The 24,787-nt window shown below is 38.2% G+C and overlaps 3 protein-coding genes across 6 annotated transcripts; 1 reads left to right on the plus strand and 2 right to left on the minus strand.

Annotated features, from left to right (window-relative positions):
* Window positions 1-40: 40 nt before the first annotated feature.
* Window positions 41-7,865, minus strand: si:dkey-106l3.7. Of its 4 annotated transcripts, XM_044144171.1 has the most exons (7): window positions 7,783-7,865; window positions 6,212-6,295; window positions 2,670-2,822; window positions 2,385-2,550; window positions 2,212-2,294; window positions 2,003-2,100; window positions 41-1,791 (listed from the first exon to the last, which is right to left on the minus strand). In XM_044144171.1, the coding sequence occupies exons 2-7, from the start codon at window positions 6,236-6,238 to the stop codon at window positions 1,704-1,706; spliced, it is 615 nt and encodes a 204-aa protein (XP_044000106.1). In that variant the 5' UTR covers window positions 6,239-6,295; window positions 7,783-7,865; the 3' UTR covers window positions 41-1,703. The 4 variants fall into 4 exon arrangements, with proteins under 4 accessions (XP_044000106.1, XP_044000105.1, XP_044000103.1 ...); XM_044144170.1 differs by lacking the exon at window positions 7,783-7,865 and having other exon boundaries at window positions 6,212-6,571; XM_044144168.1 differs by lacking the exons at window positions 6,212-6,295; window positions 7,783-7,865 and adding an exon at window positions 5,209-6,198.
* Window positions 7,829-12,988, plus strand: fam166b (family with sequence similarity 166 member B). The gene is made up of 6 exons (XM_044144172.1): window positions 7,829-7,956; window positions 8,761-8,927; window positions 10,540-10,694; window positions 11,388-11,514; window positions 12,480-12,671; window positions 12,806-12,988. The coding sequence occupies exons 1-6, from the start codon at window positions 7,895-7,897 to the stop codon at window positions 12,889-12,891; spliced, it is 789 nt and encodes a 262-aa protein (XP_044000107.1). The 5' UTR covers window positions 7,829-7,894; the 3' UTR covers window positions 12,892-12,988.
* A 439-nt stretch (window positions 12,989-13,427) lies between these two features.
* LOC122846908 (iporin) lies at window positions 13,428-24,768 on the minus strand. The gene is made up of 10 exons (XM_044144166.1): window positions 24,547-24,768; window positions 19,773-21,046; window positions 18,948-19,158; window positions 17,939-18,823; window positions 16,596-16,672; window positions 16,275-16,449; window positions 16,044-16,149; window positions 15,904-15,950; window positions 14,661-15,312; window positions 13,428-14,200 (listed from the first exon to the last, which is right to left on the minus strand). The coding sequence occupies exons 2-10, from the start codon at window positions 21,018-21,020 to the stop codon at window positions 14,089-14,091; spliced, it is 3,513 nt and encodes a 1,170-aa protein (XP_044000101.1). The 5' UTR covers window positions 21,021-21,046; window positions 24,547-24,768; the 3' UTR covers window positions 13,428-14,088.
* Window positions 24,769-24,787: the final 19 nt, after the last annotated feature.

The following is a 24,787-nucleotide window of genomic DNA, read 5'->3' on the forward strand; positions in this document are numbered from 1 at the left end:
GCAGAAAACTGTAGAAAAAAAAGTATCAAATACTTTTAACAATGCACTCTTATGGACTTTTAAAGGAAGTGTAAATCCATAAAGAGCCACTTAAATGTCTTACTATAGTCCGTCTATCCTGAGATCTTTGTTTTTTTAGTTACTTTTACTGAAATATGAGCTCTAAAGTGGAAACCCTACCATGCAACATCACCTGCAACATTTTCCAACTCCTTCAAAGGTAACTCAAGCCATTCATAGGACGAAAGGCCAATTTCCTCCCAGCAAGTTCTGGGTTTTCCTGTGGCTTTGTTTCCAATGAAAGAAGCCTGGAAAATCTAAAAAGGGACATTAGAGGTTTCCTTGTCAGATGTCTGAATAATTGCACTTAATGCCAGGATTGGTGTGGTATAAGCTCAATCTACATTTTCCTAGATTATTTCTAATCAAAGTCAAATAGGAAGTATGGCTTATTTGGACAACAAATGGTTTTGGTTGATTTTATGACACTGAATTTAACTCATTCAAGTCAATGAATTATATTTGGGTGATTGTCATTTTTCTCCTCCATTGATACTATCACAGCTTTCATTGTTTTGTACTTTATTTCTTCGCGCACAAAAAATAGTTGTCTCCCGCAGGAGGTTTTTGCCAATGCTTTAACCTTCTCTGACGTTGGAGGCATTTTATTATTTTGGTTTAAGAAGATGGCATTGTACATTCATTCACTGTCAATTCCTGCTAATATTTACAGACAACTGAAGATAGGCGGTTGCCTATACCCAGCAGTTATTGGAGGAGAGATGGTGAACACCCTGGTAGTCAGCCGTTCACAGGACAACACAGAGACAAACAAAACAAACAACAATGCATGCACACCCTCATACTTAATGACAGATTAGAGGAACCTTTTAACCAAACAAACATAACCTGTTTTTGGACTCTGGGAGGAAGCAGAAGTACCCAGATAGAATTCATGCCTGAACAGGGAAAACATGCAAACTCTATATAGCAAAACCCCAGACTAGGATTTGAACCTGCAAGGTAATGCTGCCATGTTTACTAATATCAAATTTCTTTATGAGATAATACCTGTTTCTAATATTAAACATTAAGAAAACTGTATAATTCAAGGTTAACTACAAGGATTTACAGAAGGAAACCTTCCTACATGTCATTTTTAAGCATATTCTCTTTGGTTTCTACTCAGTACAAAGGCTGTAAATTAATAATGAAAGTACATATCCTGACATTTCCTGCTAACTGCCATTTTGTGGCGTTCTCACAACCCCATCTTGATTTCTGTTTTTTTTTTTATCTCACTGCTAAAAACGAGTAATCTGCTTAGCAATTTAAGTTATCCCCCCACTATTTAATACTAACATACATGTGGTTTAACAATCTTAACACTTTATGTTGTGGGCAAAGATATTTTTATTTCACAGAATAAACAGTAGTGTTAATGAACATTATTCTATAAATCCCACAGCTTTGAATGTAAAAAAATAACTATACAACAGTATATTTTTTATATTTTGAAAATAACAATATAAAAGGTAATGCATTCAACTTTATCTATGAGTAAACAAAAATGCCTAATGCAAAACATGTTATTTTGCTGAATAATGAAAGGTTAGGAAGTCATTTACAAAGCAGCATCAATGGTGAGGCTGTTTTCTCTAAAACCCCCAAAATATTAGCTAGTGGAAACCAACACTGTTAATTCAATCAGGTGACACTTTTCTTGTCCTCCTGAACAGTTGGCTCAGCCGTCGGCGGGTTGTGATTTTCTCTGAAGACTGCGTCTGTGTGCTTCACAGATAAAACATTCATTAGTTTGACAGCATGCACTGGAAATACCAAGCAAAAGAAAAAATTTAAACTTGAGACGAAAATATAAATAATCCAAAGCAGTAGTCTCAGCAGAACTTCTGTTTTAATATCTACATCATTGCAGATGCATTTTTTCACAACATTTCATGAACAATCTCGATTTCAAAATTTCAGTGATTTAATGTCTCACCTCCTACTGTCTGATACAGCAGACGCCACTCTTCTCAAAGACCCAAGTTTTAGCCTCTGGATTATATTTTTCTTTCTTGATTCTTCTTTTACGGCTTCCTGTAAAGATACCAAAAGCTTGAGTTACAGCATATCAGAAAAGTGAAATACATTGCAATAAGTAGAGTCTAGCTGCATTGTCTTCAGTAGCTGCTTATGCAAATATCTCACCATCGGCAAAACGTCTTCCTCCTCTATCTCTCGTAGATCACTCGTACTCTGTCGCTTCCCTCTGGAGCTTAAGTTAAACTTTTCTGCACCAAACACAAACCCTGAGTTAACCAGCAGTTCATTTCCAGACAAGAACAACCACAATATTACCACTGAAGCGAAAGATGCCTTACTTAAATGCATCTTTGAAAACGTTGTGTCCGAGGCTGATCTCTGTCGGAAATGGCGAGGTCTTTGCTGCTGAGGTTCATTGGAAATCTCCTGTGCATTAGGTTCATTGGAAATCTCCTGTGCATTTTCAAGCCTGGGGTGCTCCTTCTGAGCATCTGCTGCATCATGCTGAAAAATAAGAACAGGCTTTAAGAAAATAAAGTTGTAGTTTGACATGTTAAGTACAGAACTGAATAAATGCATATTATGGATTCAAGACTATCAAATGAATTCCTTGGAAGCCTCACCTTTTGCTCTTCATGTTCCTGGGGAGTATCTGTCTTGGCCTGCATTGCTTGGTTTTGCATTTGATGTTTGGCATACAGCTCCATCTTTTGACAGACCCATTCCAAGTAGCATAGACCTGGACTGAGTTCCTTTCCCTCAAAAACAACAGAGCTCTGCACAAATAAATCCACGGGGGGAAAAAAAACATATAAATATGACTATAGATCTTGTGAAAGCTGACTGTATTCATATAGCTGCCAGTTTCAAAATGGGTGAAAAATACCTTTAGAAAATGATGTACTGAGATGATTTATGTAGTAAATCATTTTTATATTTTCAGACCAGTTATAGGATAAACATCAGAATCTGATGGATCTATTATCTATGCTAAAACTGTTTGGCCATTACACTTAGCACTAATTCATACACTTAAGTCTAAGAAAGTTTTCAGTAGAAAAGACAAAGAACAAGCAGTGAGCAAAAGTGACAAAACACACCACTGAACCAGAATTTGGAGGAACAATTTAAATCTATTGTAGATTTAAATTATGTTTAAATTTAAAGACATCTGAATTGCAGATGTATTTCTATAAAAGGTAGATATGATCATGTTTTACTCTGTATTTTTCTCTCCAGTTGAAAGCAATGCTGGCTTAGATATTCAGAGTTAAACTCTGCTATTCAGACTTGGCCATTTAGAGAACAATTGTAATATTTACTACTCTTCTGATTTTTTTCTCTATAATGGTTCCTTGACCAAGAGGTTCTGTGCTAGTGTTCTCTTTGTTGACATTTTTGTTTGTTTACTGTCTTTGCAACCCTCTGATTTAGTCTCGTTCAAGAGAGGGGATTGGACCAAGGTGCTGATCAAATACTTGCGGCAATGCCTGGGTTTTGTTAGATAGCTAACCTCTTACCAATTGGCATTAAACGATTAAGTGAATCTGACAGTACTGTAATATAAATCATTCTGAAGGGAACAGCATCTAATTGGAGCCTGAATCTACTGACACAAAATTAATCTGCAGGATTTCAAGTGGCTTTATATTTATGAAGCACTTTGTTTTACTGAACAGTTAAACTTTTTATAGTTACATATAGTCTCATTCACAGAACCATACACACAAATAATCATACATTAATACACCAATACAAAGACAGACAAGCAACATGGATTTAAGTACGTTGACTGAAAACACATCAACAGATATCAGGGAGGAATCTGGAATAAGGTCTATAATTTCCCTTCTGTAAGACTCCTCAAAACAAATCACTGTTGCTGACAACTATATAATTGGATATGAATTGGACTGATTTGTCTAGAAAGTGACAAATTAAATTGTCCCCTAAATGAAATTAAAATTAATTAGACAACATCTAATAAACCAAAATAAACTTGCCAGTTTGTAGTTTGTTTGTTTGTATTTACTTCTGTTTTAACTGTCAGGACAGGTTTAATTTGCTTGTATAATGTACAAAGGACCATTTTACATAACCAGTCAATGCAGAGATTCATGTTGGTTCCCAGATTCTATTTTTCAAAGGGTGTCAGCAACAAGTTTTCGCAGTTATGTCAGTTATCGGTTCACACTACCCGATTGCGTTCCTCAGAAAACTTCAAACATGTTTGTTCTACTGTGACTGAGATCGAGTCATACATACATATAACATCCACAAAGTTTCTGAGTTTACTGCCGCAGGCTGACATAATTTCACTAGAAGAGCATAAAAGACAGAATTACACTTTGCAATCTTCTTGCTTTTCATGCTGAGCAATTACTTTATCCAGGCAGTAACAATAGAAGAGAAATCTCTGCAAGCACACACACAATGGCTGAAATATTGACATATAAATAAATAAAAAGACACAATCCCATAGTTCCAGCACAACTTCTTGATATAACTGATTTTAACTCAGCTCTTAATCAAATTCCAAATCACAGTTGATTTTCTCTGGCAACTGGTTCAGACATGCCCGACAAACTGTTCAACTTCCTTCACCTTGTTTTCATTACGCACCCGTCTGCTACTACCTAGTTAGACTAGTTTTGCATCCATTCCACCGTCACAGACTATGACAGGTTGTGAACACGAAAGAGGTCCGGTATTGGTAATAACATGCTTGCCTTCAGTTTAGGAGTGACTTTGTGAATAGGTGTTGCAATCGTTTCAACTGAAGACTTTCCGGTAACATTCTCAAACTTGAGCAACGCAAGACCGTACATGAGGCTGATTCACTGATGAGTATGTAATCCCGAAACTACAGCACAAATAAATTTAAGAGGTTGTGTTTAACTGTGACACAATCTGCCCTGCATTAAAACTAAACTCTACGGGATTACAACAGTTTGAATAATGAGTTTGAAAGAATCGTACCTGTGAGATCTGCTCGACAGAGCCTGCTAAAAATGATTTTCTCTCCGTTTCTGACATTTGCCCATTGGGGACAGTCGGATCGAACCTCCTCCTCAAATTAAAACTCGCTGACCTTATACACCTTTTTAACTCAGATGTGTGTTGTTTGGGCAGGGAAGACGTTTTAGGCTGTTGGCTGAGCACCTCATAGACTTGCTTCCACCTCTTGGAGTCAGCCCTTTGTAGTTCTGGTTCTTCTTTTAGGTTCAAGGTTGTCGGGGCCTCTTCTGCTCTGCTGAGATGCAGGTTTGGAGAGGAAGGCGACGAGGAAGACAAAGTAGACAAGAGAAAAGGTGGCTGAGGCGTTGAAGCAGGAGCGAAATTGTCACTTTGTAGGAGGAATAAATCCATTTCAGTGTTGTCTGTTGACAAAGAACCAGCTGTGGCAGGATTTGGTGTTTCACAGCTGGCCGACTCCACTCCAGAGTCCACAGATTCTGAGCGTGGGTTTACTGCGATGTTGGAGACAGGTGCATGAGGCCCATCAGCATTATCCCGTCGCCACTGGGACTCCGGACGAGTTCTCTCCTCATATACATAAGCCTCCATAAGGTTACTAAAGCTCCTGTATAAATTCATCTCTGAAAAGGTTCCAGTTTTGTCCCTCAAGTCGTTGCTGAATGCAAAAGGAAAGTGAGCAAGGCTCACAGTGAGGAAATCTGCACAGGTAAGGCGGTGATGTAGGATTAAAAAAAATTCCCTGTGACCTACCTCTGTTGTTTCACCACGCCTCTTAACATCACTACATGTAGATACCTGCTACTACCCGTCACTAGAAATAAGGAAGGAAATTCAGCTGTTTCAATAATTGAAGACTAATTTATCCCTTCAACTCTAAGAATGTTACATGAACAAGCCTCAACCCGTTTACAGGGTTCTGGGAAGGTTTTGTATTTATGGAAGCCTAAAAGAAGGAATGCTAAAGTCAAACAGAAACCATAATCTGGAGATCTGTCGCTTATCTGTACCTCAAAAGCTAGACAAAAGCTAGACAGCATTACAGAATCCAAAGTACATTTCTCAGGGCGATACATTGTTGTCACATGCAAGGGAAAGAAAACGTTGAAAAGGTTCAAACTATTTTGTCAAATCTACAAAGTAAACAAAGAAGGATTTATCAGAAACTGTAGGAATGTGCTGAACTGACCCTCCTGTCCACGGACATGACTGGCATTCCTCAGGTTGAACTCTTGTTAGGTCATCTGGTCCAATGCACAAACTCATTCATATTCTGTTAAAACAAACAAAAAGAAAGATTTTTATTGTTAAATGGAGGAAACAAGTTTCTGTTTGTGAGGGGCATATTTATCTGCTATTTTCATTCGTAAATGTATTGAGCCCGCTTGAACTTTAGCACATATTATCATTTAACAAACCACAAACCTTAATGTATTCTGGGTGGGTCTTATGTGAAAGACAACCACAAAGTACCACATAATTGTGAAGTAAGTAAGTAAGTGTTTTGTAAACACACAATATTCTGGAAAGACTGGCTGGTGTGGCATGGTGTGGTGTAACCAATTGCCATCTGTTTGCTAATATACTCCTTTTGTATTTTATTTAAGTTCACTAAAAATATAACAGTTTTATGAAGGTATTAGAGGTTTGTTTGAGGATATTACTGAAAGAACACTAAGGTTTAAAGAATAAAGCACACAGGGATAAGGTTATGGAGAAGATTGAAGAAGGAATTGGTCATGAAACAATAGGCAGTAGTAGAAAACAACTGTTAACGTACATAGGCATGGCTTTCTTCCAAAGCTGAGATGTTGGACAAGACAAATTACAATGTGAAAAGCAGTTAAGATAGAAATGGTAACTTTGGTGGAGCTGCTGGGATCCACAGCCCAGGTGAGAGAATCACATGGGAATTATTATTTTAAAATGTGGAATGCACATTTTTCTGAACATTCCATTTTCCTGGTGGTGGCAGCATAATGCTATGGGTTTGCTTTTATCAAGCAGGGACAGAAAAGATCGGTTGATAGGAAAATGCATGGGAATCCTTGAAAAAAAAAAATTCTGACTGCAAAAAATGTGAGATTCAAGTAGAAGTTTATTTTCCAGAAGGACAATAAGATTTGATACATTTTTGGATCAATCCTCATTGTTCACTCTTCTGCCATATGAATATTGTGTACCTTATTTACTGATGTGCTAAATGTACCAATTTTGTACATTTTATTTGGTCTAAAACACCATTCAGAACATAAGTTATCCATTCAAACATGCTCACTAACAATTGGGAATTTGCTCAAAAGCAAGAAGTTTTGATTTAATTTTTAACTATATTACCAAAACTTATTTATATAAAGATACTAATATGATTCTCATATGATTCTCAATTCTTGAGGCAGATGGATTTTGTTTCCCATTTGCTGTTTTAAGCAAATAAGCAGATAAATCCACCAGGAGTCGCAGCTGAGCAATTTTCAAACATTTCTTTCCAAACTGGTTTCCTGTTTGTGATGTCCGTTTAAAATGTGCATAAAAAATGTTACATTGTATTATTTGAAAATTTAAACTTTGTTTTAGAACTATTTGCTAAGACATCTGGACAAATCCCGAAGAATAAGAAACTAACAACCTTCATTTTAGTGGAACTCGAGAAAATGCGTATTAAAATTACTTCGACTAGGGGTTTGTCACATTCCCGAAATACTAAATAGTCCCTATTTGCTTCATTTAAATTTGTTTTGTTCTGTTCTTGTAGCTCACGTCAGTTGATTCTGTGACCCATAGGTCCATCCGTGTGTTTGGGTTTAAATTCCTCTGTAGCAACCAGTAAACAGCACAGAAAGGCTGGGATCCAAACACCTGTTGCTCCAACATGTCTGAATATGTCCGTGAAGTCAAATCTTTGCTGTCACCAGGTCCCTGCTACATCCCGGGGTGAGTAAATGTCCCCTTACAAATAAAATCCGGCTGTAAGAATATGATTTGGCGCTCCACTATCAACATTTCATCAAAACAACGCGCAGTAATAGGAGTGAAAGCAGTTAATTTGAAATGAAAGGTTTATCCGGGTAACTTTTTAGGAGTGAATTGTTTTTTATCTCAATAATTTACAAAAATAAATAAATCACTGGAACGCATTTGACATAGGCTATAGGCTAGAACAAATGTGTTTATAGTACCTTGCCCTTTATCTCATTGGTGTTGGGAATGATCCTACAACCTTGTCAAGTTCAGTTCAGTACTTTCATTGAGGAATGTCAAAGTACAAATGTTTCAGGTGTCTACACAGACTGAGTTCTGGTTTTGATTATTTCAGGGTAGTTCAAAGATTTACCCTGAATCTTCATCTAAATTTCCTTGAGGGGTATAGTACGTGTAAGACTTTGTTTGTCTGAAGGCATGATTTCACAGTTGATACATTTTAGTTGTGAAAATTATGTCTTCTGCCTTGATTTAAATACTATTCAGAGCAACCTGAAGCAATCTGAAACCATCTACTGTGCATTTTAGGGGGGATTCTCCTCTTGTTGGAGCGATAACAACAGTTGGCCTTCTGCAAAATTATGACACAAAAGGGAATCTGAATTTCATTTGCTGTTTGTCCAGAGTCATGCTTTGACAATTGCCCCAACTGACCTGTCAGAACCTGGTGCAAAACACTTGAAGGGATCGAAGAATAAATTCCCTGACAGAAAGATGCCATAAATTGTTTGTTTGTTTATTTGTGTTATTAATTAGGTACACAGGGCACTGCCCTGGACTCAGGTTCAGCATGGGCAAACCTTACGGGATGCTTACAGCTGAACTGATGTCTCAGAGGACATGGCACCCAGAGTCTGACATAGCTCCTCTGCCAGTAAACATCCCTGATGACGTGTGGCGGAAGTCAATACCAGGATACACAGGTACTGAATGTGTCACACACACACCAACTCAGAGAATAAGTTGGCCAATTTGTCCTGTGGAATGTAATAATATTGGTGGTTAAAATGCACACACAATAGAACATGTTTTTCTTATTCTTGCGATAAGTCTTTGACTTGTGAACAGCAACATGAGACCAAAGTGGACATCTCTAAACTGCTTAATTATTCAGGAGAGGCGACAAGTGAAGTGAAATAGTGATACAGCAGAGGGGATTAAAAAGGTCACATGCGGGTGGTTAACAAAACCTGCTAACGGAGGTGAATCATTAGGATAAAGCAACAGAAAATATGTCTGCAGCATCTATAAGTCCATCAATTTCTTAAATACTGTCGACTGAGTGGACTCAAATTCACTATATTGTCTTTTTTGTTTCAAAAGTTCTGATTTTAAATCAAAACAACATAGAAAATATTACATTTGAATTTAATTGAATTCAAAAATACTTTATTTATCACTGTCATACAGACGCATAAATAAATAAACATGAAAGTGAAGCAAAAAGGAAACTAATGATAGTATTGGAAATACAATAAAAAATTAAACAACAATCATGTTAAGTTAAATCTGTTGAAAATTATTAACAAATATTAATTTATATATAATAAAATAACCTGGGAAAGTTCTTATTTTCTAATTTGTTGGATTCAATATTTGGCACAGAAATTTATTTATCAAGCTATTTATTTACTTCTATGTTTATTGTAAATCATGTCATAATTAGTAAGGACTAGTCCTCATTTGCTTTTGCTGCTCCCTCTAAATCCCTGTCTGGTTAAACAGTCGGGCAGAGAGATGTTGGAGTTGCGGGTACGATCAATGGGGGAGATGGTTTGACCTTCTTCTCTGTGCTCTCTATCCATGACCCCTCCTTTTTGACCCCTCTAGGATTTAGATTCATAGTTCAGGTATTATTTGAGCTCATGAGATGCTGATCATCTGCTCCAAGTTGTAAAGCTGGTACCTTGTTGCCATGGTTATGCATGCATCAAAACAATATATTTAACACTGCATGCTGCCCTTTGCTAACAAGCTTTCTTTATATGCTCATTTAGTTTTTTCACCCTTAAATTACCAATACTGCCAAACTTGCACTGATGCAGTATTTCATGCCAAAGGGGCTTCTACCAAGTATTCAGTGTAAAGACTATGCAAGATATGACATTAATATTCAGGAAGTTTTCTTTTTGTCAAAAATAAAATGTTTTATGGGAAGTTATTCACATTTTTCTTAGAAATATATTTTAGTAATTGCAGAAAACTATAATAACAGAAATTAACACAAATATATTGGAAATATGTAACTTTGTGAAATGAATGTATATATGTAATTTTCACTTTTTGAATTAAATTACTGAAATAAGTTAATGTTCTAGGGCTGCACCGTGGTGGAGGAAGAAGGCTGTGGGTTTTAATCCCAGCTTGGAGTTTTTCTCCATGGAGTTTGCATGTTCTCAATATTCAACGATATTTCGCAGCAGAATTGGTGTAAAATTAGACTGCCACCAGAGTCCATATACACAAATTCTTAATCTTAGCAAAACTTCTGTTGAAATAGTTGAAAACGGAACCCTTAATGTTGATGTTTGCTAGGTTTCATTCCAAGAAGTCGGAACTACTACGGCTGTAACTATAACGTGGCCTGTAAGAAAGCACAGAGTGAAGTTTATCTGGCAGATCAGGTGAAGCGCCAGCAACGATCAAAGCCTCTTCCTACCATCAACACCTACGGCAGTGAACACCTTGAAGTAAATAAATTATCTCTCTTACACACAAATCTTTAGCTTCACTTCTTTCTTCTTGTCTCACAATAATGCTGGCAAAAAAGGAAAAAAACGGATTCATTTAACCCACAATGCAACCCAAAAAACTTTTGTCATGCTCATAATGTAGTCCTATGTATCCATGAGTCTTTTTTTGTGTTGGACTTGTCTGAAGTTCCAGCAACTTCCTGATTTCACCATGGATCTACCTCACTTGCTCTCTGGTGCCTGTTTTAGTCATAGCAGCTCCCTGCAAACTGAATCATTTTCTTACCTGTTGCAGATCTGCTTTGGTACTGAACTGCATCTGTGTTGGTCATTTCCCTTTGGTGATAATTGCATTTCAAAAGGGTTATTGGTGTGATCTGTTTAGTTTATCATCAGTTAATCCCAGCACTACACTTGGATTTAATTGTTTACAAGACAGATTTTTTTTTTCACTTTTTTACATTTTTGTTACCACTTTTTCAGAAATTTTTAAAAAGCATATACGGATCAGGTGTAACATTATGGCTACCAATCTAATAGTGCACTACCTTTTCGTGTCTAAACAGCTCACATCAATCAAAGCATAGACTCCACCATTCACCTGAAGGTGTGCTGTGGTACCTGGCACAAAGAAATCAGTACACTTGAAAAGTCCTGTAAGTTGTTAATTTTCCTGTAATTTTCACCCAGAGAGCCAAATCTCCGGTGACAGCGGCGTTGGAGAAGGCGTTTGTCTACAAGTCCTTAAAGCCTTTCGTACCTCAAGGAAGTCCATACCAAATGGAAGATGATAACCCCAGGAAGTACTTCATCCCAGGTACAGAAGACAGAAGAATTTGATGACACTTTATAATTATTCGGACGAGAAGCTCTTCACAATTTTAGAGTTTCATTGTTTTATTTCTTTTTTTTTTTTATGGTTGATGCCAATTCTTTAAATTCTAGGCAAATTTTTAAGCCATTTACAAAACATTTATACACACACATAAATTTAGAACTGGAAATTTTATGTAAATAAGGACACTTCTATCTCTGTTAATATTAATCAAAAGTTTTAAAGTTGGGTATTTTATATCGGCAGTTACGCTGGGCAACATCAGAAAGGGCCGTCGACCAGATAAAAAAAAAAATAAAAAAAAAACATTTGTGCTGTAGAGAAGTTTTGTGATACATTTGTTGAGTAGACGTGCCATTCTTTCTGCTGAGAATGTGGGGCCTATTTTACTTGCTTTGTGTTTGATTAGATTTATCCCATTCCAAAATAATATCAGACAATTCCCAGAATTTTAAACAGTAGACAGGAGTTTAACCAGGAGGCCATTTTTATAAGTACTGTTCCTGGTTTCTCTCTAGAAAATGTTCTACTGAGGAAGTTGCACAATATTCTGGATATTCTGGATACAATATTCTTCTAGCATTGTACTGACATTATATTTGACTTGTCTTCTTTGCAAAATTGATATAGTTCATTTAAATTAATTGGTTTAAACAGGCTATTAAGCCAAATTCAACAATTATCAATAAGATTTGCTGTAGGGCTTTTAAAAGGCTACACCAAATGTCTGATTTGTGAGCTTGGTTCAGTTTTGATACGTATTTGGGTTTATTGTTCTGTGGGAACTTGTTATTCTATCCAAGTTTCAACCTTTTGACCTAAACATTCATCCTCCAATGAAAAACCAAACTGTTTAGGGCATTGCTTCCAACTTGCTCAATAGGGTTCACTGGACAAAAGATAGGGAGCCATTCTCTTCTTACTTACAGAGTTATGTCTTTTCTCAGGGTTTACAGGACATGTGCCATTTTCCCACAACTTCTATGGCAAAGGATTTTCCATCACCACCAATCAAGCACTAAAAGAGTATGGGAAACATCAGAGACGCTTAAAGGCAGACGAAAGGGACCCAACACAGCTGCCCACGTTCTATTCATCCAAAAGAGGCGTGATCCCAGGCTTCACGGGGCATATACCAGGTCTGTGCTGCAAAACCTTCTTCTACAACAAGGTCTCAAGGTTAACTTTAAAACCTTAAGACCTTGATGTAGAAGCCAATGAAACTTACTGGTGAGCTTAAAAGATGATGTATGTTTCTCCAAAACCCCCACAGGATACAAGTTCATGGTGGGAGGTACGCTCGGTCGGCTCTCTGAGATCGCATATGGAAAGACCTTCAGTAAAATCAACGATCCATGAAAGCCTCCCGCTTCCCCCCAAAGATGACAACAATTCTGTACCATGAGCAACCTCATGGAGCAACCTCCTAGAAAAATAAAGCTGATTGCAGTTTAAAGTGTTTTAGGTCTTTATTGAGAGACTGATTGTCACAGGGCATTAGAGGAAGCAACCATGAAATAACAAAAACACTGAAGATGTGAAAAAGAAGACAATTTGAAAAAGAAATTCACATTAAAATCCTCCATTTGCCAAATGTAAAAAAAAAAAAAAAAAAAATTTTTCTTCCCTTAAGATTTATGAACACTGTTAAAACATAGATGGCACACATTTGATAAATGAATCAGCCACCAGGGGGCTTACTGTAGTGCAGAAAAACAACAATAGAAAAACAAATAAACAGAAAATTTCCAAAACCAAATGTACAACTAAGCTTTAGATCACTGAAGGATAAGAGCACCTACTGCATGTTTCTTAGTTCATGCACCTACGATGAGTTCATGCTGAGAATATAATAGGAAAGGAAGCTGGTTAGAATAAAAGTTGCTGGGTTTTGGCACTGACATAAATATTTTAGTTTGTTTGTTTTACCTACTTTAGAAATGAAAACCTAATCTGTGTTGTGGTTTTATAGAAATACAAGCAAATACAAAGAAAAGATATATAAGCACCAAATCCTGATTGTCCAGATTGTACCTTACTGAACCTTATTCATTATAACATTAAGAAAAATGTTTGTTTTTATTTATTTTACCAAACTATGATCAGAAACTGCACAGGAAAACAGGAGAAAATACTCATATGTGTGTTTAATCATATTCTGTGATTCAGAGAACTTGGAATAAAATTGTAATTTATTTCTGTCTTATACTCTTAACCTGTCAGATTGTTCTATTGCATGTAACTTTAAAAATTGCACAATTAAATTTTACACTGACATTTTTTGAAACATCCAACTTTTAAACTGAAAAACAATTAGAAAAACATCATTACCTTACAAATAATAATCTTTTCATAAAATCACTAATGGAAAGAAGTATTGGTAATCCCGCTGGACAACATTTAGTCTTTTCCCATTACTGTGGTAATTATCCTACTCTTCTGCTTTTTTTGGTGTTTTTTTTTTTTTTTTGTTGCAGAATAAAAAGTTTAACTGGGCGTTGTAGTTCTGCACTTAACACTTTGTGTCATTAGAGTAAATAGTCCCACACGTATGATTTAGTTTTCAGCACCCAAACCGGTTTGAGGTGGTCCCAGCTTTATGGATCTAATGGATTGAGCCAAAAGTCCAATCTGAGATCTGTCCAACTGTAGCCACTGAGATGGTAGCCTGTGCATTTGGAAAAGAAAAGCAGAGAAGAACTTTAATCAGAAGCTACTGACAAAAAATATATATATTAGAGTTGAAAATTTATTCTAATTAAAATTAAGGCTGGGCAATATTGCTTAAAAATAAAATCTCAGCCCAAATCCAATTTTCAAATTTTATTGCCTTTTTCCCTTCCTTTCTTTTCCTCAAAAGAAATTACAAAGGACATAAAATATTTTCAAAAACTGGCTTGCATTTGACTTGAATTCAATGTTCAAATAGAAGCTGTAAAACACACTCATCAAACAAGAAGGTAAACTTTGGTTGGGCTGATGTCACTCTGAACTATTGAAACGCATTGATTAGAAAAATCACATTTTCCAAAAATTAGATCCTCAAAAAGAGAAAATTAGATTCATAAAATGGATTTATTGCCCAGCGTTATTTAAAATGTAGTTGTTCATTCATTACTTCTCATTACCTTCGTTTTTGTGCTGCAGTGTGAGGCTGGGACCTTATTTCAGCTCTGCTAGAAACACCAGCTGCTCCAAACAGCTTGGCCCACCGCAGGCCGCTCTGACAGGGACTGTCTTCCTGGACGGAAGCTGTTGCGTTTTGGCCTCTTCGGTCTTTTTCCACTTCTTTCTCATTCTCCCTCCCATCCACATTGGTTTGAAACAATGTACTTCTATGACCTAGGCTGATGTTCACAGCTTTTGCTACACTTTGCACAAAATCTGGCTTGTTTGACAAAGAAGCCAAAAGTGGATTCCTATTGTTTTGCACGGCCCCATAATCCTGCTTGCAGCAGCTTGAACTCTGAGACCGTAGAAACTCCTGCTCTCTCCAGTGCGATTGACTGTTTCGCCTGCCGTATTTCGACTTGCTGTTGGCTCGTAGCTTTGGCCAACTGGTCACAAGCAAGGCAGAGCACGGCTGAGGTGGGAGAGCATCACGCTCCTCCGAACACAGCTGTCTTTGACTTAACAATCGTGGCTCCAGGAGAAGATTTAGGTCAAAGGGCAGCACTGAGAGCGGCTGAAGGAGAAGAAGGAGCTCCTGGAACAGAGGCTGACAGCGGCTCAGTGACGTGAACAGGAACCCCCAGGTGTGGTAGTACGCTGTAACGACATCTGTAAGAAAAAAACCCCACAGACATTCCAATGGCTCTGAAAGAGGTTTCAAGTAAGAGTCCGAGCTTATGTGTCTGGTCTTGCTTTGCTTCTAAACACCCAAATTACAAGGCTTGACAACCAGATTCCACACATTCATCGCAAATAGTTTGTTTATCTGCAGTAGTCAACATCTTACAATTGTGTTTAGTTTTTTGGAAAGCTCAAGATTGATTTGTGCTTAATCTTAAAATACCTTCCAAAAGTATTTCAATCACTCATTTATGATCTTTTTTTTTTGCATTTATGTTTTGCAATAGAGATTCTAAACTTAGTGACATATGTGACACTTCATGTCAACCTCAGGACAGCATCTCTGCCTGAGCAGACTGACCAAATGACTGACATCTGCTTACTGGTCTGGCCCATGGTGAAAATAGAGGAACTGATTCTGTGGACTGGTAAGCTTGGACAGAATAAAAAGCTGTTCATCAATACCAGTTTAAGATAACAATGCCTGTTTTACTGAAAGCTAGAAGTTGTTGTAATCATACGGGCAGAAGGGATGCATTGAGTGTTACATTATAATGCTGTCCCAGTTCATTGGCTCACCTTTTTGACTCTGCAGGTGACTAAGCCAGAATTCCAAAGCTCTCAAGCTGCAAGACAAGAAATAACCACAGAAAGTACAGGCTGTAGATCAACTTTTCATATGGTTCACCAGAAAGAGCATAAGTGACTTCAGCTCTTACTTGAGAAGGCCCATGAGGAAGGCTCTCAGTCTCATACAGTGGCTGGTGAGCTCAGAACACAGCTTTATTTTGGAAACGAGGCTGTGGAGGACCTTGGTGGACGAACCTACAGCAGAGATAACAACATCTGTGAATTTATCACTTAAGCATCTACAACATCTGTGAATTTATCCCATAAGCATCTACAAGTATTCATCCAATCGAAGCACTGGGAAGCAAGACTGCAAATACCCATTCTTGTGGAGATCTCCACCACACTCCAGGAGTGATTGCGGCGCTGCCCAATTATGAAATCCAGCTTGTGGTCCCTCAGTCCATCCTCTAAAATGTTCTGAATTGCAGGACACAAGTGTTCTAAGACGAGGCCAGCTATGGTGGGACTGCAAGAGCTGTTACCCAGACGCATCTGTACCACCAGAAAAAAAAAGGGACACAGGCTGCTGTAATGTGTGTCCTGCTGCTAACGCAAGATATTTGACTCTTGTGCTGGATGCTGGTGTCATGCTTTCTCTTGGGACATGTTGTTCTTAGTGCTTATTTCTGCTGACTCACCTTTTCTTCTGGGTCTCTGCTACTTCCAAAATGAGCCATGATCAGATCCACTGCCCTGCTCACAGCTCTCAGTAAACCTGGACACAATGTAGAAGAAACACAAATCTAGACTTCTTTACATTTTTATTGAAACTTGTTAAAGTATTTTTCCATTTATTTCTAAAAGCCAGTACTGGTTTCTGGGATAAAACCCACAAGGTTCTGACACAAATATTTTAAAAAAATTTCCAATTATTGATTAAAACTTATAAGAAACATTTGAGTACTATCCTTAATTAGGCAAATACAACTTAATTTTAGAAGAAAAACAAAATATTTCAGTGCTTTTTTCTTTCCTTCTACCTTCGTTTCTTCATAAATTTAGTTTGAGGTCAATCTGTAAATATGGAACCTGCAAAAACAGTAAGAAGATGATTGATAGATAAACAGATGGATGATGGACAAGCAAATAAATGGATGTAACATTTAAATAGTGAATCACTGTCACTTTCAATCAGTGGCAGTGACTGAGGTTTGAAAATGTGAACATTCCCTTTTTCATTCTTTTGTTCTTTTTCATATTTATCTAGAACTTGAAAATACTTAACCAATTCCTTACTTATCCAGTCTGCATAGGAACCCTGCATTTAAACCTGACAAACTCCCTTTAGGGTTCAATTATTTTCTTAATAATTTTAAATGTGAGCTCTATCTGAACACAGAAGAGTCAGTTTTCCGTTTCAGTAGCATTCCTCTTTTCTGTGCTTTGCTCTGCCTCTCTTCTTTCATCTAATGCAGAGTAGCCCATGCAAATGTCACGGTAAATTCTTTATGTGTGTTGAAGCTGCCTGCAGCGCCGCAACCACTCTTACTCGTTGCTGCTGCTGCAGATGCCTCCGACTATGGATAAATGCTGTGAAAGAATCCAATGTATCTGATTAACTTTGCATTAAGTAGCCCTTGTGGTGGCACTAGGGCAAAAATAATTAGGTATGATTTAAATATTTATCACTGCTCCATCAGTTTTTGTCTAGTCTTTGAGTCTACAGTCTCTCTCTGTTTTTTTCTTTCACACACACACTTGGGAGCAGAGAGCTCAACCAATCCTGAGCAGGGATGGTTAAAAATAGGTCATGTTTGAGAGGAAGCCCCTTCAGGGTATTGAAGGCACTGCTGCAGCACACTGAGGTTTTATGCTTTTTTTTAGCAGCTTATCCCTGGCAAGATGGTACCAGCATTGGGCAAATTTTGTTACACCATCAATTGCTCATTTCCATATTTTCCATATTCAAATTTATCAATAGTCTCAGACCATAAGACATCATTCATGCTTGTTTGTGCCTCTGTTCTGAGGTGACCCTCACCCTTCCTCTGCAGATGACTGATAGACATTGACTCGTATGATGTATCCGGCGAGAGGCAGAACTCTGCAGGCGGTCTGTTGTTCAGGATCAGAGACTGGCTGTGCTGACTCTTAGCTGGCTTTGGGCTGAGCCTCTCAGGCTCATTGTTTTGCTGGGGATGCAGGTCTGAGGAGAGGAAAGTGCTTAAAGAGGAGAGGCGAGCTGAAGCAATGAGGGGTTGATCCTGCTGGTTCATCAGATGTGATTGTGAGGTTTGGGGAGGCAACAAGGACACTCGAAGGTTCGAGTCAGGTTTTTCAGGTGAATGGGGAGGGTGGGAGGGTTTTGAATGGAAAGCAGTTTTTTCGGGATCCTCGTTAGTATTTTTGGATCCAGAAGTAACTTGCTTTGACTCTGGCTGCAGGGTGATCAGGTCCTGACAGGTGTGAATCCTAACAACGTTGGGTTGATTGTTTGTTGTGCCAGAGTTTAAGCTTGAGCTTTCCTGAGACTCGGCCATCAGTTTTAGATCAGCCTCTTGAGATGTTCTTTGGGACTTTGGACTCCACATGTGTCTGCGGCTGAAGCATTTTGGACTCGGAGTGCAGGTGGAGCAGGTATCAGAGCTAGATGCAACCTCCAAGAATATTGGGCAGAGGCTCGCCACTGGAGATGGCTGGAGTTCAGAAGAACATTTGCTTCTTTTCTCCTTGGACTTGAGTCCGTTCGGGGAGCTAGCAGGCTTGCTGTTCTTTTGGTTTAGGTACTGCTCAAGCAGGCCTCCTAGGTGTTGAGGCTGATACTGTGACTTTTCTGCGGGGAGCAGAACGAATGGCTGGATGGGCAAAGAAGTTGGCCTTCGTAGCTTACTGTAGCATCCCATTTCTCTGTCGCAGCACCAAACACCTGAGAGAAATTAGATATTATCATCAGCAAAACACGGTATTTTAAATCTGGATTTTTTTTAAAGTGTTTTTTTTTATTGTTTCCCCCACAAAAAGAAGAAAGATATCACACTTTCTCTCCTTACCCATGTCAGTGGCATCTACATTATTGTAGTCCCGCTCCTGAATCACAGATGGCTGGGTGGATTCAGCTCCTGTTTCTTGGCATTTACAACTATGTGGGCTACGCTGGCTGCCGCACAGTGAACAAGGCATGTGGGAAAAGCTCTGGGTGCCCTGCAAATGTTGCTTCCTGCAGGGGGCAGTGGAGGTGGTGGCAACCTGGTGGTCGCTTGCCTTAAAAAAAGAATATGTATTTTTTTTTACTAAGCAGGTTTTTGTCATAACTTAGCAATTTCCCTGCTGTATTTTTTTTTTTTCATTTTTACCTTATACTTGTAATGTGTTAATTGTCTTTAATAACATGTTCTCAACATATTTTCACAAAGAATCCTGTTTTTACATCAGTTTGCCTTTCAATAATAATAACTTTAAAAAAAAAATTGTACCAAGTGTTCACTGTTAGGATTATCATTTTTGCTTTACCTATTGTCAGTTCAAGGTTGTCATAGATGTACAGTACAGACCAAAAGTTTGGACACACCTTCTAATTGAATTCAATTAGAAAGTGTGTCCAAACTTTTGGTCTGTACTGTATTACCCAGCGACTGCAGATTTCTAAAAGCAAAACTGCATCTAATGTGTTATTTTGTTAGTGGAATAAATGTTCTTAATTTGATTTTCTGTACTTGCAGTTTAACAGTTTGCTGAGATATAATATTCTAGAAATTAATATTTATTAAGTATTTGCTAAGTTTTACATAGTGAATCTGACATGAATAAAGTATGTTTTGACGTCGATCTGTGTTTCATTTGGAATTTTGAATCTAAATATCTTTTTGCACACGAACCTCCATGTTTTTCTTGGTTGGTCCTTCCTTTTTAGAGTCAAGAGGGGGCAGGATGGTGCTGCTTCTGTCAGGCCCTTCAAGACAGCTAGTGAGGCTAGACCAGGCGGGGCTTGGCGACTGGGATGAGAGGTCACAAGTCACCAGCTTGTAGTACTTCTGGTTTGTCCCCATGGTCAGTGTGTCCTGACTTCGTAGGCATGCAACCAGATCTGTAACCTCCAGTGCAGAATGACCAGGTGTCATTGGCTCCTGGGAGTAAAGGTTGCAGTTTGAATCTAAGCCAGACGGTGTTGTCTCAGCTTCTTCTCCCTGGGCCTGTTGAGGAACAGGTAGTAGACTGAGGAACACAGACCCCTCAGACGACCGACAGGGGTCAACAGCAGGGCTGCTGAGATCCTGAGGTATGGCAGGATTGCTGCTTTTGTTGTAGATGGTACAGAAATTAACCAGCACACCGTCTGAGCTGTTACAGGAGGAGTCACTCACATCTTCAGTGTGAATGTTGGGCAGCAGCTCTGGGGAACATTTGTGCTCCCTGTACATGTTCTCTTGCAGTCTGTCTGAGTCCTGCTCCAAACAAGACAGAAGAGCGATGCCAGATCTGTTCACAGCACAGCCCTGGCATCCTGACTGCAGTAAGTCCATCTGGTTAGACAGCCAGTGTTGGTTCCTTCCCATTCCCAGTCTTAATCCTTCATTCATCCATTCACTGTCCAGGTCCTCATGGAGCAGTGCGTCGTTACCACCGTTGTTCAGCGACCAGTTGGAGTTTCCATGCAACACGAAAGATGAATCCTCGAGATATCTGTGGAGATTGTCTCCATCGCTGTCTTCGTCTTCCTCATCCTCATCTAGATCTGGGTTGGGAAGGAACGAGTTGTGTGAGCGCTGGGTGTTTGCAGCTCCGCTGCTTTCCTCTTTGCTGTTGGAGCCCGTCTCTTCTGGCGATGAGTTGGAATCGTACCTGCCGCTGCTGTCGCTGGTCCCCTCTTCCTCCACCCGATCCTCACGGAGACTGCTGTAGCTGCTGGAAAAGGGCCTCCGTCCACCCGTAAAGCAGTGTTCTCGAGTGAGTGTGTCCTGCTCTGGGAGGGACACTGCCCGGGTCAGACCCGACGAGCAAAGCCGGCTGGACCTCTTGGCGGAGCTGCACAGGGCCTGGACTGGAATCTGCCAAGTGGGAAGCTGCACCACTGGGAAGTGGCACGCTAGCAAGGTGTGACCCGGGAGAGTGGATGCTCCGATCATGCTGTCCCCATGTTTCTAAAACTGTCCTGCAGAAGTAAAACACATAAGGTCTTCAATTTGAAAAACATGCTGAGGTTATGCACACTTTTAAGCCAAACGAGTTATCTTTAAATTGCTTGTACAGGTTGTTTGCATCTCTATTAGAAAAAAAAAAAAACAAAAGCTTTGGATCAGCTTTTTAAATTTTCATTTGTGGTTCATGACTCATAGCAGATCAGAAGGAAAATAATCTTAGCGAAGCTGCTAAGGTTGTTTTTCCTCCCAAACCTCAGATCTGTGACAAGATCTATACCTTTGGGATTTATTCAGGTGTCTAAGCACCTGAATAAGAAAAAAGAAGAAAGCATTGTTAGAAGCAAGCTGAAAAAAAAACAAACAAAAACAAAGTGAGAGATGAACACTAAGCAGAACTGCTGCTATCACAGTCTACAGCACCAGACCTGAAACTCCCTCTGTGATGTGTGCCTCTGGGCCTCAGCTGAGTGTTGCGCTCCATAATTCAGTCGACCACTAACAAACCCCTCCTTTCTTTCCCTCTCTGCTTGGGCCAACCACAGTCACACAGAGTTAGTCAGCTGCTCTGTAACTAGGGCAGCTGCACTGCAGAGATGCTCCACCAACACTGCTGAAAAGTAAATGCACCTTGACATCGGCTCGGCTGTTTACAAATTTTTACTTTGCATGATATAACAAAAAACCCAGTTCTTTGCCAAGTTCTAGATTTAATTAAATATAAAACCACATGTACAAAATAAACAACAGATTACACATTGTCACTGTTAATTAAAGAAAAATAGACTCAAATTAGCTAAAATGCCTTGTGGCTTCCATAGGGATTCAGCAGGAATGTGATGCTTACAATCAAATGCGTGAGAAAAAAATAAGTATGTTTTCAAGGTTGTATCTAATTCTAGAGACTAAATATATAGTTAAAAATGTCACTAGACAAAAGAAAATCTTAAGTTAAGTGCAAATTCGATTATTTTTAAAAACTAAAACTAAAAATCACAAATAACATAATTACAAATGAACATATTTTAAGCAGAAGACACTTTTACAAGTAATTCAAAACTTATGAAATTTATACTTACAGTAGATAATTTGTATTTATGTTAGAACAGGATAGAGTACTTTCAGTGCCAATTTATTGTTTTCTACACATTCCAAATGCTTCTCAGTAAACATAAAATAATGTCAGAATAATGAAGCTTGTGTAGAAACAAAAAACCTCGCTTTAACATGTGGTAGGTGTGTTCCTGTTGCATTTTTGGTTAAAATATATTTGTTTGTGATTTGGTGAAGTTACTTCTACTCAACAGAGTATCAAAACGCTTACTCAAATAAGAGTAGCAATATGTCACAACAATATAATGAAGTAAAAAGTATGATGCAGTAAAACTACTATTAAAAATACGTTTTCTTTTACTCAATTAAATGTAACTGGTTACTGCCTACCTCTGCTTCATTTTAAGATAATCTACAGTTGCTCATGCATGTTTGTTGTATAAAAATGGAGGGATTTATCCTATCCCTGCTAATTTGCAATGGAATTTGATTCAATTAGAAAGAAGTAGGCCAGCTACTGAGGATCCAAGATCCAGAATTTCAGGATCCAAGTGGATTAGTCCTGCCTTCATCGGATTGCAGCACAAAGATGGTTGTGATTAACTGGACTCTGAATGTCTGTCGCTTCATGCCAGCCATTTACGACGGATAGGAGTCACAGTTAAATGGAAGCAGAGGCTGAAGCCCGCTGTGATTATAATGTGGCTTATTATCTCTGATTTCAACCTTGAATGAGACAATATCATCCCAACTCAAAATGGGCTGCATTTACTCTGTAATATTGAAGAGGATACAAGTGGAGTTTAGAACATTTATTTGTCTGGAGAGACATTTGTCTGACATGTAGTGGAAAGTAACTTCTACAATACTTTGCAAAAATGCTCCTTGAACATTTTGTCATATTATAATCACAAATCATAATGTTAGTCTTTGAAAGTGAGTTTTCTCCTCAGGTTGAAGTTTTTTGCAGCATCTAAAAGATTTTCTACCAGGATTTTCCATAAGTATGAATAGTTTTCCTGTGGAAATGAAGAAAATAATTTCCACATGATGCTGCTGCCACCATATTTCAGTGTGGGAATGGTGGCATGTTCCTTGTTCTTCATAAAACTTTGTTTTCTAATATTCTCTAAAGAAGAAATGTGAGTCCTAAAATCAAATTATACACAGGCTGAAAGCAATTGTTTCCCATGAATTTTACTAAAGGCCATATAAAAGAAGGGATCTGGATATGTTGACCACAATTTTTACATTTCTAACTGTATTTTTTTTTTTTACTTTGTCTTGTGTCTGTAAATTTTCACAGCCATATATTATTTCTCTTTTATTGTACATCAAGACATGTTAGCTTTCAGTATCATGTTTAAAAGTTGCTTACATAAGTTCATAATTAAGAGGAACCATGCTTTTTTAATCAGTTTTCTCCACCAAAACATTAAAACAATTACACTACTAGAATTTGTGACCACAATGTCTAAATTAAGAAGTGGTGACTGAAAAACATAGTACACTTAATGATTGTTAATTTGGAGTGCTATAGTCACAACATTCCTCAGTGATCTATTTGCCATTGTGATTGTTAAGGAAATATCCACTTTTCCTTGAACAAATTTTGTTTCCTGCCTTGCAAGGACATTTTAGCCAGGTTTGATATCTAGACCTTAATTATTTTTATTATACAGCTTTATTTAACCTTTTTCTAATTGCACTTTCAATTAAACAACATTAGAAGAAACTAGCACATTTAGCTTGTCTTCTGAAATAGAACAGTCTGGGAGATTAGCAGCTGCCTTATTGTTCTCTTCTTGGAAATATCCTATATTTTTAAAGCTGGAAAATTCTGTCCACCAATTAGATTTTCTCACTCCTGCAGACCAGTTGGTTTTCTAACACCACGGCTAATGTAATTTCTTCTAAGAACTGTCTTAATATTCAGAAAAATGCTTCAAAATGGTTAATTGTCAAAGCGAGCCTTTTGAAATAGTAACTTCCACTTGATGAGTTGTTGATCACACACATTTGATGAGTAGCTTTGCGATAGATTATCAGATAACTAAGACACATAATTCCTTTAAATGCACCAAGGATGAGCTTCCGCAGTATTTTTTTTCCTGAGTTTTAATAAAATATGATACTCTGCAAACATGTCATGAAGCATTGATCATAAAAGATATATTCCTCCGTTATTCTGCCCTGATTTGAAAAGCTAGCACTTAAAATAAGTTATGTTTGTTTTTCATCAGGAAATTATAAATAGGGCAACATGATAGATAAAAGAGCGTCTGTGCACACATGCAAACCAAAGCATCCATGGCAGCAGCACCATTTCCGAAGCAGCTCGAATGCACAACAATTTACTAGCATTAGAAAACAAAAGGATTTTGACATAAAGAAGCAGATTGCAGCAATCTGTGCATTGGTGCACATATTGCACCAATGCATTAACAAAACAAAAACCTACTTGAAAACAGCCGTCAGTCACAGTGGATGTGCGTCTTCCAATTGCAGATTCCTCATAAAAACATTTTACAAGCTTGTTTCTCTTCCTTATTTACACAAAACTGTATAGTTTCTTAATAATAAAAATGGAGCATCCACTTTTAAAATCTATCCATGCTAACAGTGTTGGAGACCCACATGAACCCGGTCCCGCATGTAGATGCGGACACACACGATCATCATCGGCCCCCACGCCGCCACAT

Source organism: Gambusia affinis, linkage group LG17 (genome assembly GCF_019740435.1).
Source record: "Gambusia affinis linkage group LG17, SWU_Gaff_1.0, whole genome shotgun sequence".
Taxonomy (NCBI): Eukaryota; Metazoa; Chordata; class Actinopteri; order Cyprinodontiformes; family Poeciliidae; genus Gambusia; species Gambusia affinis.

Coding starts and splice junctions, on each gene's coding strand:
- fam166b (XM_044144172.1), top strand. CDS start 7,895: ATGTCTGAATATGTCCGTGAAGTCAAATCTTTGCTGTCACCAGGTCCC. Junction 7,957..8,760: donor GGTCCCTGCTACATCCCGGG/GTGAGTAAATGT, acceptor GTTATTAATTAG/GTACACAGGGCACTGCCCTG. Junction 12,672..12,805: donor CTTCACGGGGCATATACCAG/GTCTGTGCTGCA, acceptor AAACCCCCACAG/GATACAAGTTCATGGTGGGA.
- si:dkey-106l3.7 (XM_044144167.1), bottom strand. CDS start 5,643: ATGAATTTATACAGGAGCTTTAGTAACCTTATGGAGGCTTATGTATAT. Junction 2,295..2,384: donor GTTTTCAAAGATGCATTTAA/GTAAGGCATCTT, acceptor TGTTTGGTGCAG/AAAAGTTTAACTTAAGCTCC. Junction 2,101..2,211: donor AGGAAGACGTTTTGCCGATG/GTGAGATATTTG, acceptor GTATCTTTACAG/GAAGCCGTAAAAGAAGAATC.
- LOC122846908 (XM_044144166.1), bottom strand. CDS start 21,020: ATGATCGGAGCATCCACTCTCCCGGGTCACACCTTGCTAGCGTGCCAC. Junction 16,450..16,595: donor GCAGAGACCCAGAAGAAAAG/GTGAGTCAGCAG, acceptor CTGGTGGTACAG/ATGCGTCTGGGTAACAGCTC. Junction 14,201..14,660: donor ACTGCAGCACAAAAACGAAG/GTAATGAGAAGT, acceptor CCAAATGCACAG/GCTACCATCTCAGTGGCTAC.